The 12,317-nt window shown below is 42.8% G+C and overlaps 1 protein-coding gene across 1 annotated transcript in view; it reads left to right on the top strand.

The window, feature by feature from the left end:
- The first annotated feature begins 223 nt into the window (after positions 1-223).
- FKBP1B (FKBP prolyl isomerase 1B) overlaps positions 224-12,317 on the top strand; it is a 44,463-nt gene continuing 32,369 nt past the window's right edge. The window contains exons 1-2 of the mRNA XM_033056584.1: positions 224-342; positions 3,581-3,628. Of these exons, the coding sequence (XP_032912475.1) occupies positions 306-342; positions 3,581-3,628 (85 nt within the window). The 5' untranslated portion in view covers positions 224-305. The remainder of the gene's footprint in view (positions 343-3,580; positions 3,629-12,317) is intronic.

Raw genomic sequence — 12,317 nt, forward strand, 5'->3', positions numbered from 1 at the left:
GGGCAGCATCGCCAGAGCGAGCCCTGCCCGGGGCATGGCAGCAGTAACCCCGCACGGCCGTGGGGTGGGGGGCGATGCCGGCGGGGATACCCCCATCGCAAGGCTCCCCCGTCCCCGCAGCCCCCGGGCGCTCGGGGCGGGCGGACCCCTCCCCTCCCCTCGCCGCGCTCCCCGCCCCTGCCCCGCATTGGCTGCGGGCGCTGACGGGCAGCGGGGCCGCCCCTGCCCGCGGCCGCCCAGGGGCACTGCCCGCACTGGGGGTCCGGCCGCGCCGGCGAGCGGGGCTCACTCGAGCCGGTGTTGCCATGGGGGTGGAGATCGAGACCATCTCTCCGGGAGACGGTACGAGGCCGTGCGGGGAGCAGCCCTGCGGCGCGGGGAGGGCAGCGCTCGGTCCGGCCGGCGCCCGGGAGCGAGGGAGCCGCGTCCCCGCCGGGGTGGGAGGGGAGGCACGGCACGGCACGGCACGGCACGGCACGGCACGGCCGCCCCCGCAGCCCCGCGGGCACGAAGCCCCGGTGCGGGAAGGCGGAGCGCGGCCAGGCGGCCGCCCGGGGTGGCGGGGGCGGCGAGGGGCCGGGGTTCCTGTGCCATCCGCTGGCAGCCACGCTGCCCGAGCGCGGGGTCAGAGCCGGAGCCCGGCCGGGAGCCCAAACTTTGCCCGGTGGCGAGCCCGGCCTCGCCGGGGCTACCGGCCGTTCGTGCCAGCATCCCCCGGCAAGGCACCGCCGCCTCCCGGTCCAGCGTGGGATGCTGGCGAGGGCGGCAGTCACCTCTCCTTGGCGCACGCTTGGCTTTCGAGAGCCAGTTCACGGTGTTCTGCTATTCCTTGGCATTAAAATTCCGTAAGGTTTTTGTGTTCGGGGTTTTTTTAAAGAGAATGTGATTTTCTCTTTAAAAAATAAACCTGTAACATATATAGGTAGCTATATAATAGGCCAGATTCATTGTTGGCTGATATACAACCATAAATAATTCGTTCAAGTTGATCACAGATTAAGTTTCTTGGCCCAGTATATTTTCCTTTCTTTGTGTATGCTTTTAAATTGGCTTGTCCCTCTATGCTGTTTAGCTCTAGATGAATTCCTTTTTTGACTGCACAGATGTAAAAGAAGAATACTTATACCCACATAAACAATGGTGCTGAGTTGGGAGTAGGAAGGAGGGTGGAACTGCCTCACAGTAGTACTTTCTATCTATTAGATAGATCAAGGCTGTCATTGTAAGTAATATGCGATTCCAAATAAGGCTGTATGGTTTAGTTCTCTTGGTTGCAAGTCTTAATCAAAATCAACTGACTTTAAACACTGTCTTAAGCCACAGTGAGTCAGTGGTCTTGCAAACCACTGCTTTTAATTTGGCTTTGATGTGAAATTATCTAGCTTCATTGGCTTTGCTGGTGGTACACTCACACAGCAGAGTGTGTGTCCATAAGGTCTGAAACTGCTTTTTCGGATCTCTGTATAATAGTGGTTCATTTTAATAATACCTATTTTACTGGGGGTAGGATTCATCTCACATAACTTTTTTCAGGTTAGCAGGCCAGTCTAAAGCAGTCTTCTGGGTTTTCTTTGTGGCCATCTCCAGAGATTAATTTGTCTTGCCTTTCTCTGGATAGGCTGGCTTTCTCTCAAAGCTCTGATAATTCTTTGCTGTCAACAGAGGAAGCCCAGGAGACTGGCATACGATAGCTGCCTGTGGTTTAGATGGCTGGGAATTTAAAAGAGATGGATCCCACTTTAGCATGCCATGGTGCCCTTACCAGATACCTGCCTTACTGCATTTTGTGCAATGTTCCAGCCAACCTAGCCAGTGAGCAAGGCTGTTCAGGTGGTGCTTGGAAGCACCACTTTCTCAATTTTTGTGTTGTAATTCTTGGTTCATCATATTAGCCTGCCCTCTGCCGCTCACTGTTTATGTGGTTTTGGCATGTGAGCCCTAAGGCCACAGCTTGTGTGTTACCTGCTGATTTATACCCTGTGAAGCACCCTGTAGTGCAGAACTTGTTATCATATTAATTCTGACCAAAGAGCCAGAGAGCCAACTCAGTTTCATAGAAGCATAGAATGGTTTGGTTGGAAGGGACCTTAAAGATCATCTTGTTCCAATCTCCCTACCATGGGCAGGGACACCTTCCACTAGACCAGGTTGCTCCAAGCCCCATCTAGCCTGACTTTGAACATTTCCAGGGATGGGTCATCCACAGGTTCTGTAGGCAACCTGACTCAATCCCCAGTTTTTAGCTTTCTGTCAAGGATATTCCTTAATAATTAATAATAATTAACCTCATTGATACTTTTAAGTTCTGAACCTGGGTACTCCCCTGACCAACCTTGAGAAATCATGGTTAGCATCTTTAATACACCATTGGCACCTAATTGAGCCTTGAGAGTCATCCCTTAGCTTTTAGTACCTTTGACAGTACCTGGAACAGGTGAAATGGAAATGGTAATTTCATTTTCCAGTGTCAAGCAAATAATTTAAGCTTTTTTCTCTTTCAGTATGAACATTTTTAGGAGGAGCTACCAGGCTCTTAAAAAAACTCAGTGTACTACTGCTTTACTGTTGCCCGCTGCTACAAAATTAAACTGCTTTTGTCTGTGAAAATTTCTGTAAAACCTGTCCCTTCTAATTAAAGATGCCCTCACAGAGCTGTCTTTTTTGAGTGAAAGGCATTAGAGATGTCAATACAAATGGATTTTCTCACAGTGTCAAACTGAGACTTTATTTTAAAAATTATAGCAAAAACATTCTGAGAATTATTAAAAGTTATAATTAATGAAATTTTGACTGTCCTTTTTCACTTACAGAATGTAAATGCATATGTAATGCACACATATATAGGGAGAGTTATCTAAGAAAAGTATTACTTGGTCTAAAAGCTAAACAGCAGCCAAGCTGGGGCCTTTTACCCTAAACCATCCCATTCCTTTCTTGCATATCAGTGATTTGGTAACACACAGTCATAGAATCATGGAGTTGTTAAGGTTGGAAGAGTCTTCTAAGATCATGAAGTCCAACTGTAACCCAGCACCACCACCATGTTCACCATTAAACCGTGTCTTCACATGTCATATGCGCGTGTTTTCTGAACACTTGAAAGAATTGTGACTCCACTACTTGCCTGGACAGTCAGTGTTTGACAACCCAATGTTTTACAACCTTTTCTGTGAATAAATGTTTACTGATATCCAATCTAAGCCTAACCCAGTGTAACCTGAGGCCATTTCCCATCACTTTTCCCCTCACTTTTACCCTCCACTAGTTCTCTGGGAGAAGAGACGGATCCTTGTTTCACTACAGCCTCCTGTCAGGGAGCTGTACAGAACAATAAGGTCCCCTCTGAGCCTCCTTTTCTCCAAAAAACACCCCCAGCTCCCTCAGACAACTTGGATTTGTGCTCCAGGTTATATGAGGAGCCACTTATATCTACAGCTGTCATGTGGATGTCTCAGGTATCCTGAAGTAACCAAATGGCTAATACTAGATCTCTGTTCAGCATTTTCCTCTTAAAAGATAAACTTGCATAGCCAGATCAATCAGAAAAAAATAAAATAATAACCTTTTATAATTTTAACAGGACGGACATTTCCAAAGAAGGGACAGACGTGTGTGGTGCACTACACAGGTAAGGCATGTTCTGGATGTTCTGCTTCACATTCAAGAGTGATTTCCTCTTTCAGATGTCTGGTGTATTTTTTATTTTGTTCTGTCACCCATAATCCATTGGGTAGTGTTTGGATGGGTTTCCTGCCTATTTCACTTCTAGCTGTTCAGGCTGCAGTAGCTAGATGTGCCTGCTGGCAGATTTGCCATGGGTAGTGTTCAATGGTGAGAGCTTTGCAGAAGAAGCTGCAGACCTGATTCATTGAGCCATTTTATTAGTGAGTGAAATTGAGCATGAAACAGTCAAAATGCTGCGTTCATATTTTTGCAGCCTCTGATCTTGACACAGACAATTAATGGTTGTATATATCTTAAAAGCATGTGTCCATGTATTAGCAATAAAATGGATTCCAGATTGAAGACATCAATACCAGGTGTGTTTAAACACCTGCTTTATGGACTTTGTGCTAATTTTAAGTGGTGAACTGGTTAATGGAGCTGCTTATGCTGAAGAAGAAAATGTTCTTTAAATCAGTTTATGGTGTTATGCTTTATATGTAGTTATGTAAGTTGTCAAAAGGAGGCAAAAATCTCTGCAGTCTGAGTCTCCAACTGGGAAGTTCACTTCAAGAGCTGCCATTTTTTGAGATATTTTCCTTAAGAAGCTAACATGCAGGTTATGTAGGGATTGAAGCTTCTGATCTGGGCCTAGATAGTGAGGAAGTGTTTTCATCTAGTGTTCAGGATGATAGGAAAGTTCTCTCTGGTAAATGTTGCTTTCCTTCAGTTTTGTACTTGCTTCTTAGAACTGGAGCAAGATGGGAACCATTCCCAATAAATATAACTAATGAAGTAAACCTGTTTGTATTTTCAATAAACTTTTTCTATAATTTCAATAATATCACCATTCAGAGGGTTATATGGGAGTTAGTGCACTGGCTTGGGGTGGAGGTTGTCTGGCTTCAAGCTCTCATATATACATTTATATATTCAAAGTATTTTGATCTAATGAGGATTTCTGTTTTGAATTAGAAGATGTTAAACTCATGGATCTCCTATTCTAGTCTCAGCTCTTACAGACATTTCTCTGTAACTTAGATATGAAAATAGATGTTTTGAAATTATTTTTGTGAAGATGCTGAAAGATATGTTTTTCTTCCTGTCCAATCTTCAAAAGGTTTTATGAAATAAAATTGTCACCTCCCACCCCTAGTTAGTTCAAGATAAATTTAAACGCCAGAACTGAAATACGCAAAAAAAATTTTGAGCTTGGTGGCTCCCACAAAGCACATTTTTTTGTGGATAGCTTCAGAGAGTGTGAATGGTAAATGTGAAAAGATAACAAGGTGCTGCATACTCCTATTGATATTAGATCATGTCTTAGATGAGGCTATCGTAAGCTGGCTTTACATAAAAGACTTTATAAAAACTCATTAAATCAATCTCTAGCATAAACTGTGCTTTCTCCATGTGTCTTGCTGCTGGTGCTATCCAACCTCTCTTGCCTCCCAGATTAGAACAGATAGCAGGGGAGGCTCATCACCTCAGTTCCACTGCTGGTGGCAGCAGCCTTTGGTGGTGATGTTTTTAAATTGAGCCCATGGTTAGTGGATAAAGTGTTTTCTTCTAGTGATCTATAAAGCATGTGTGTAAGGTGACATGTGAGTGTTGGGTTTAGTTTAAAACAGTTTTATCTGGATCCAGTGGAGTTTCTTTTTGGGCTAATGAGATTCTGAATGTGTCTGGTATTTATCTTGGAATGATCTCTGTCTTATTTATGTGACCTTATTAGGTCTCTATGTACTTAATACATATCCTCCTCAGAGTCCTGCTTTAGGAATTGGGTAGCTAAATTACAGGGAAGTCTGCAGAGAAAGCCAGAACCTCTGCCTTGGCACCTAAAATGGGAGTTAGGAAAAACTAAGACACCTAGGTGCAAGGAAATGATCCAGAAATTGTGCTTTTCAGAGCTGCTTAATATTATATAGCATGTATAACTCTCAAGTTATCTCTGTTTTTAGTCTATGTGACACTCTGGAGTTGGGCACAGATACCTGTGAGGAGGGATTGTATTATGGGAGGTGAGGGAAGAAGGCACTGACTGGACTCCATCAAGATCCAGAGATTGTTTGGATCCCCAGAAAAGCCTGACCTCACTGGAGTGCTTGGAGCACAGCTCTGAATCCAAAATCAAGCAGAGCAGAGAACCGAAACCATGGCCTGTGGGAGCCCACTTGGTGTGTAATAATGGAACAGTTGTTTCAGACATGGCAAACCTGTCTCCAGTTGGTTCTTGCAATAAAAGAGGGTCATAACTCTGCCTGCCACATCCTGAACTGCAGCCATTACATTCCTGGGGAGAAGAAAGCTGGAATTTCCCACTCCCTTCAGTTTAGCTTGGGACACCGAGCAGTGAAGAGTGCAGGAGCCATGGGCAAGAAGGGGAGCAGGCAAGAGGGTGATTATTTGGTGCATGATACTCATGCAGGGATATGGAAGGAGCTGTAGTGCAACCCTGTCTTTGGGGATTAATTCAATACCTTTTTTAAATCCTATGGCTTTCCCATGTGATGGTGCCAACTGGGCAGGCCAGTGACCCTTCTGCTTTCATACCAGCACACACTGGGGGGATACAGCTCCTTAGCACAAACATGCTTGGTCCTGAAGGGCTGGGTTTTTGTGCATGCATAGAAAAAGCATTGCCTGCCCACTAATTATTCCTGTCTCAAAGGAGAGAAGAGGCTAAAATGGGTTCTCCTCTGCCAGAGCAAGCTATGAATCTTTAGGGAGACTCCAGTGAGGAGTGGGCTGTGGGCTCTGTAATATCTTATTTCCCCTCTTGCCTTTGCTCTCATAGGCATGCATTTACCATGTGATAGGGAGTGATGGCAGAGGGCATGGACAGGACTCCTGTCACTGCAGGAGTAAAAGGCCCATAGCAACCTCTGTTTTTTAGAAGTAAGCTGTCTGTATGACTTGTCCTGGTTATTGATGCAGGAAAAGTCCAGAGAGGACAGGCTGGGGCTCCAGATGTTTGGCAGAGCTTTAGGGCTCTGCCTGCTTGTCCTCCAGGATTTTATGATTCATCACCAAGGTAGAGATTCAGCAGGGTATTTTCTAGTCTGACAGCCCTACATGTTCTGGAGGAGTGGGAAGTGAGAACTGGAATCTCCTCAAAATGAAGGAGAGCTGTGGTTGAGTTTTACACTTCTGCTGTCAGCACTCCAACTATTAGGCTGTTACATGTGGCAGCTTTTCCTCTTTCACTCCTTGATCAACCAGATGTATAATCTCAGGGTACGGCGTGCTGTGATTCCCAGAAGCATTGTGATGCCTTAAGGAGCAGACCTGAGTTCCAGTGGCAGCAGGAGTTAAGGTGTAGCTTCACTAGGGAGCAGTTTAGAAAGGACCTCTTCATTTCAGCAGATTGTTTTTAATTATTTTTTTTTCCCCTTAGGAGTAATTCTCAGCTGCTTTACAATTAGAGGAGGATTTTTGGATTACCCTTCAGAAGTACCTAACTGCCCTTTCATAAGATGCCTTAGTGCCTAACTTTGGTCCTGTAAATCACCTGCTAATTTTTCAGCTTTGCACACAGGCTGATTTAAGTGCATAAATAGATGAACAGATAATTGCAGAAGATTACATAGGGGAACTGTGATAGAACATGAAACCAAGTCTCAATCTTAGTATATGATGGAAAAATGTGGCCAGATTCCTGTATGCTTATCTTTTTAAAAAAATATAATAATTTCTTCTTAGCTTCCAACATCCATGTTGAGTCTCAAAAGTTACCTGACACAATATTACAGTAATGGGATTAATAGATAAGGCAGACCACTGGCACTGAAATGCATTTGCAGCAGCACTGGTTTATGTCATGTTTTTTGTCACAGATTTCCTTGAGCAAGCTTCTCAAAGCCTTTGGCAATCTGCTTACTCCTTCTGTTTTCCATCTGCAAAATGATAGTTGTACTTTGTCTGCCTCCTGTGGAGAGATAGCAGGGAGTTTGAGATGTGGATTGCCTCCTTCTTCATGCCTGTTTGTAATGGTGACCAAATCTTGATTGGTCTTCAGGATGCATTGGGCTACTGACAGTGGTACAAGCAAACCAGTTAATCCTGGAGCACATAAAAGAAATTAAGGCATTTTCTGCAGTTTTGTTTCCTGTGATTTAAATTTGTTGACTCTGGAAAAGGGTATTAGTGTAGAATTTTCAAAGATTTATGAAGATGATACAAAAGGTGACTTTCAGTTCGAAATGCCCCTCAACAAAACCTTCACTGAGAAGGGATATGTTCTGTCTGGAGACTGTGAGGTAAAACCTGCACTCCAGGAAGCTGAATCCCATTCCCAGCCCTCCTGCTGGATTGTGGTGTGCCTTCACACTGGCTTTGTGTGTACTGAATCTAAATCTGCTCCTGATAATGAGAGGACAACTTTTTCCCCCATGTTATTCAAACCTGACATTCTCTTGTGTTGTCCCAAGTAGCTTGTGGCAGAGCTGAATTCTTAACCTCTTCATCTTTCTCCTTGGCCACCTGTAAAACTCTGATTATAGTGCAATTGCCCTTTGTAAGGAACTGATGATAACCACTGTTTCTATTCTACTGGAACTGACTTACTTGAGTGAGACTATAAAGACACTGTAAATCATTAATTCTTTATTAAAATTAAAATCTTCTCTCAGAAGATTTTAATAGACTTTTTAGGCTAGGACTATTGCCCCAAAATTGCACTAAATAGATTTCCAAGAGAATAGAATACTTCAGTTAGAAGGGACTTAAAATGATCATCTCTTCTAACTGCCTGACAGCATCAGGGCTGACCAAAAGTTAAAATATGTTGTGAAAGTCATTGTCCAAATGCCTCTTATACATTGAGTGATTTGGGGGATCAATCACCTCTTCAGTGGTGAGCCCCCCACTCAGTGAAGAAATGCTGTCTAATGTCCAATCTAAACCTTCCCTGCAGCAGTTTGGAACCATTCCCACATGTCCTGGATCACAGGGAGAAGAGCCCAGCACCTCCCCCTCCACTTGAATATTTCAGTACTGAGAACTTGATTTTTTAATTAATTTTGTAATGCGTAAAGCGAAATTCCACATTGAAATAAATGAATACTACTACATTTATTGCTGCTGAGCTGTACAAATTCATTCTGGTTTAGGAAGCAGGGTTTTATTTAAAGCAGAGCAAATGATTAATTGTTCTTTTCCTAGTGGTCTGAGGACAAATTTGTATCATCTTCTTTCCCCATATATCGCCAGAATTACTTTATATTGTTACTGCAGCTTTGGCAGTGGTGTAGTGTTGAGAATTATGGTTATGTCTGTGAAGTTGAAAGCTTTTTATATAACAAAAGCATAGTGCCTAGATATAGATGAACACTAATTCATGGAATATGTTTGATTTATCATGATTAAAACCACTATTTTCCATTTAACACAATAGAAATGTAATGCAATTCCTTTGAAATAATCCTTGCCAAAAAGATCTGCCTATTTTTCTTGGATGAAAATCAACTCAGTGTTAAGTGTACGTAGTAATAGCCAGAGATTTGTCTATACTGACATGTTCTCAAAAAGACTGATGCAGATTCAGAGTAACTTTGCAGAGTGTCATCTGTTTGTCTGTGAGCATGACTAGATGAACATCAGCCTTGTGCAAGCACTTTGTGCCAGGTGAGTACAGGAGGATGTTATTTCTCTGGTCCCACTATCAGAAATGTGTACCACTTCAAGTGAGAGCTCTGCTTGTGAAGCTGAGAGGGAAATTGAACTGAGTAAGGCATTTAATCAAAATTCTTTGTCTCCAGAAGGCTGTCTAGCTGAGTTTGGAAGAGGATAGTGAACACTACAATTAGAACTATCATTAATAAGACTTGTATTGTAACAGACATTATAATTGAACCTTGATTTAAGCCAGCTAAATCTTGCTTACCTAGAAGGAATTTAATTCTTTAATCAAGCATGTTCCCAAGATACAATATACCAGAGGAGTGTGACGTCTGTCCACTCTTCGGGGACTGCCAATTTTTTGTATTTTTTATTTCATGCCCTGATTTGAAAGTATGAAATCCTTTTGCTCCTGTGGAGATCTTGGTGGCAGCTAAGCACTTAGAAACATCTTTTTTCTTTGGTGGATCATAACTGCAAAAAGTAGTTTTTGTCTTCCCTGAGGAATCTTTTGCTACCCCTTAGAAACAATTTGTAAGTCTTAAACTCTGTCAATAAAGGGATAAAAGTTCTCATCTTTGCTTATTTAATACAGATTAGTTATCCCTGTAAGTATTTTAGCAGTGACTTTGGCCTGATAGTGATGATCAGAGTCCAGAAGCAAAAGTTGGAGCAGAAGAGATTTCTCCTACACATTTTGCTGCCAGCTTAGTGACTGACATCAGGTATATTACTTGCTCTTTCATTTTGTAAATTTAATAGAAAAAGAGGCTGTGCCTCTTAAAATTGTCATGTAATTAATGTTTGCAAGTACAGTGAGACTCACTGCAAGAAGCTATTGATGTGAAAAAGTGATTTGATGAATAAAAAGGTTCAGAGATTTGTAAGAGAAAAAGTAGCAGCTTCCTCTGCAGAGTGAGTGAGTTTAAATTGAACACACTAGATTGTTGCCTTATGGAAAAGGATCAGTGTCATAAACTGTAGCCTCAAGTTTCCTAGTGCTCCTCCTTTGCTCTTTTGCTGTGTATGGTGCCCATGGGTTTCACTGAAATCACTTATGGTGTTAGATGTTATTAATGTGGGTAAGTGAATCAGGAAAGAACCTTAACTATTTCAACAGTGTTCTTACTGGTAACCTCAGCTGTGAAGCATTGGTTTGACTAAGAATTGGAAGTTACTCCCCTTAAGTGTGCTCCCCATGGCACTGAGATGTTGTTTGGACCATTACTGATATGCTTTGAGCAAAGAAAGGGTAGGCTTCAGGATTACCCATGAACACTGTCTTATATTCATTTTGGGAAGAAGACAGAAGGAGTTTCATTCTTGCAGAGTAAAGAAGGTTATAAATAGATTTCTTCAAGTTAGCATACACAGGTACTTTCTCCCCTGACAGAGACTTCTCTGTCAGCATGAGACGTGCTGAGTGATTTGGTGACTGCTAGCTTTGATTTTGGGATACTTGCTAACCTTTACAGGATTTCCTTTCATGGTGGGATTGTAGGATCATTTTCTCTTCCTGTTGTGGCCAGAAATGAAACTGCTAGTGAATAATTAAACCTCCTACTCCTACCTCACAAAAGCCTTGAGGAAGTGGATTTCAAGATATTTTTAAAAAAGCTCACAAAGCAGATTATCTAAAGTACCAGAGAACTAATAGCCTCTGTTCATCAAGTTTTTAAAAGCTCAGAGCTGATCCAAAAAAGTGCCATCTTTTGTAAAATTAGATTGCTGCTTCAAACAAGATATTTTTGCTGGATCCTCTTTGCACTTATTTTCAATTATTCCAGTGTGCCCTGCTTACAGCTCATACCTTTATTTGAGGACTTAGACCTGAAAGATTTGCTTCAATTATTGATCATTAGAATTACAGGTCCTTACAAGAATGACATAATTTTCTAGTAATTTATGCAGCCAAAAATCAAAGACTTGTCAAAAAAACTGTGCAATGTATAGTATTTGTTAGTGTAAAATGTACAAATGGTCCTACATCAGCCAAAGAGAAGCTGTTATCAGCTGGCACCAATGATAGGCTTGTCTCCCTTTATTGACAAAATAGAACTGACATCACTGTATTTACCTAATTAAGAAATTTAAATTGAGAGCTTAGTTACCTTGGCTTACCTAAATAATTAGATTGTGAATATGTCTCTCCTTCTATTGATTAGCTAAAGAGCATAATACAGTTCCTAGGTCGGACAGCTCAGCTAGGCAGGGAGTGTGGAAGGGGGAATATTTTTTTAATCTGACAACACATTTTTCTTAAACACTTTACAAAACATATTTTCTTAATTTGACATCCCTCTGCAGTGGATACACGGCAGGGACATGTACCATACACCACATCTCAGGTGTGTTACCTGAGCAGATGCTGTGCAGCCGGAGATCTCTGCAGGTTTGTGATCCCCAGCACTCTGTGTTGGTCCAGGAACTGCAGGAATGTGTGTGGGAGGTCCCTGGGGAGGGCATTGCCGAGGAGCTCCCATGGTCCCCGTTTTTGGCGCTGGGAAGCGGCTGAGCAGGCGGCCTCGGAGGACGCGCGCTGTGCCGCGGGAAGCAGCAGCTTGGTGTTGGCAGGAGTTCTGCTGAGTCTTGCTGAACCAGGGCCAGAGGATGGGGGGGCTTTATATTGAAAGCAACATCTCTCAGCTGAGACGTATTATTTAGCTTTACTTACTCAAGGGCATAGTAAATCTTAATTTTTTTTCCCCACAAGACTGCTGGCTGCAGTTTGTACTCCCCTGCACATCACTCAGTGTGAGGGATCTTAAATGCTGTAGCTGTGGTGTCATCAAGCAGAGCCAGAGGATCTCTGTAGCCAAGGCAGCAGGCCCATGTACTTAGGCAGTGTAGTCCTTTCTCTCCCATTCAACACCCTAGAACTTCTAAAACTTAGTGTTACAACAGTGGCTCTGAAGTTCATTTGATTTGTAGATCTCCCTCTGTCTCTTCTTAGGATATCCCAAGTGTGGTTACCCCTTCCAGATCTTTAGATCTCTTCCACTTAATCCTGCATAGTTATTTGGTTCTTAGTT

The sequence above is a fragment of the Catharus ustulatus genome, chromosome 3, assembly GCF_009819885.2.
Source record: "Catharus ustulatus isolate bCatUst1 chromosome 3, bCatUst1.pri.v2, whole genome shotgun sequence".
Taxonomy (NCBI): domain Eukaryota; kingdom Metazoa; phylum Chordata; class Aves; order Passeriformes; family Turdidae; genus Catharus; species Catharus ustulatus.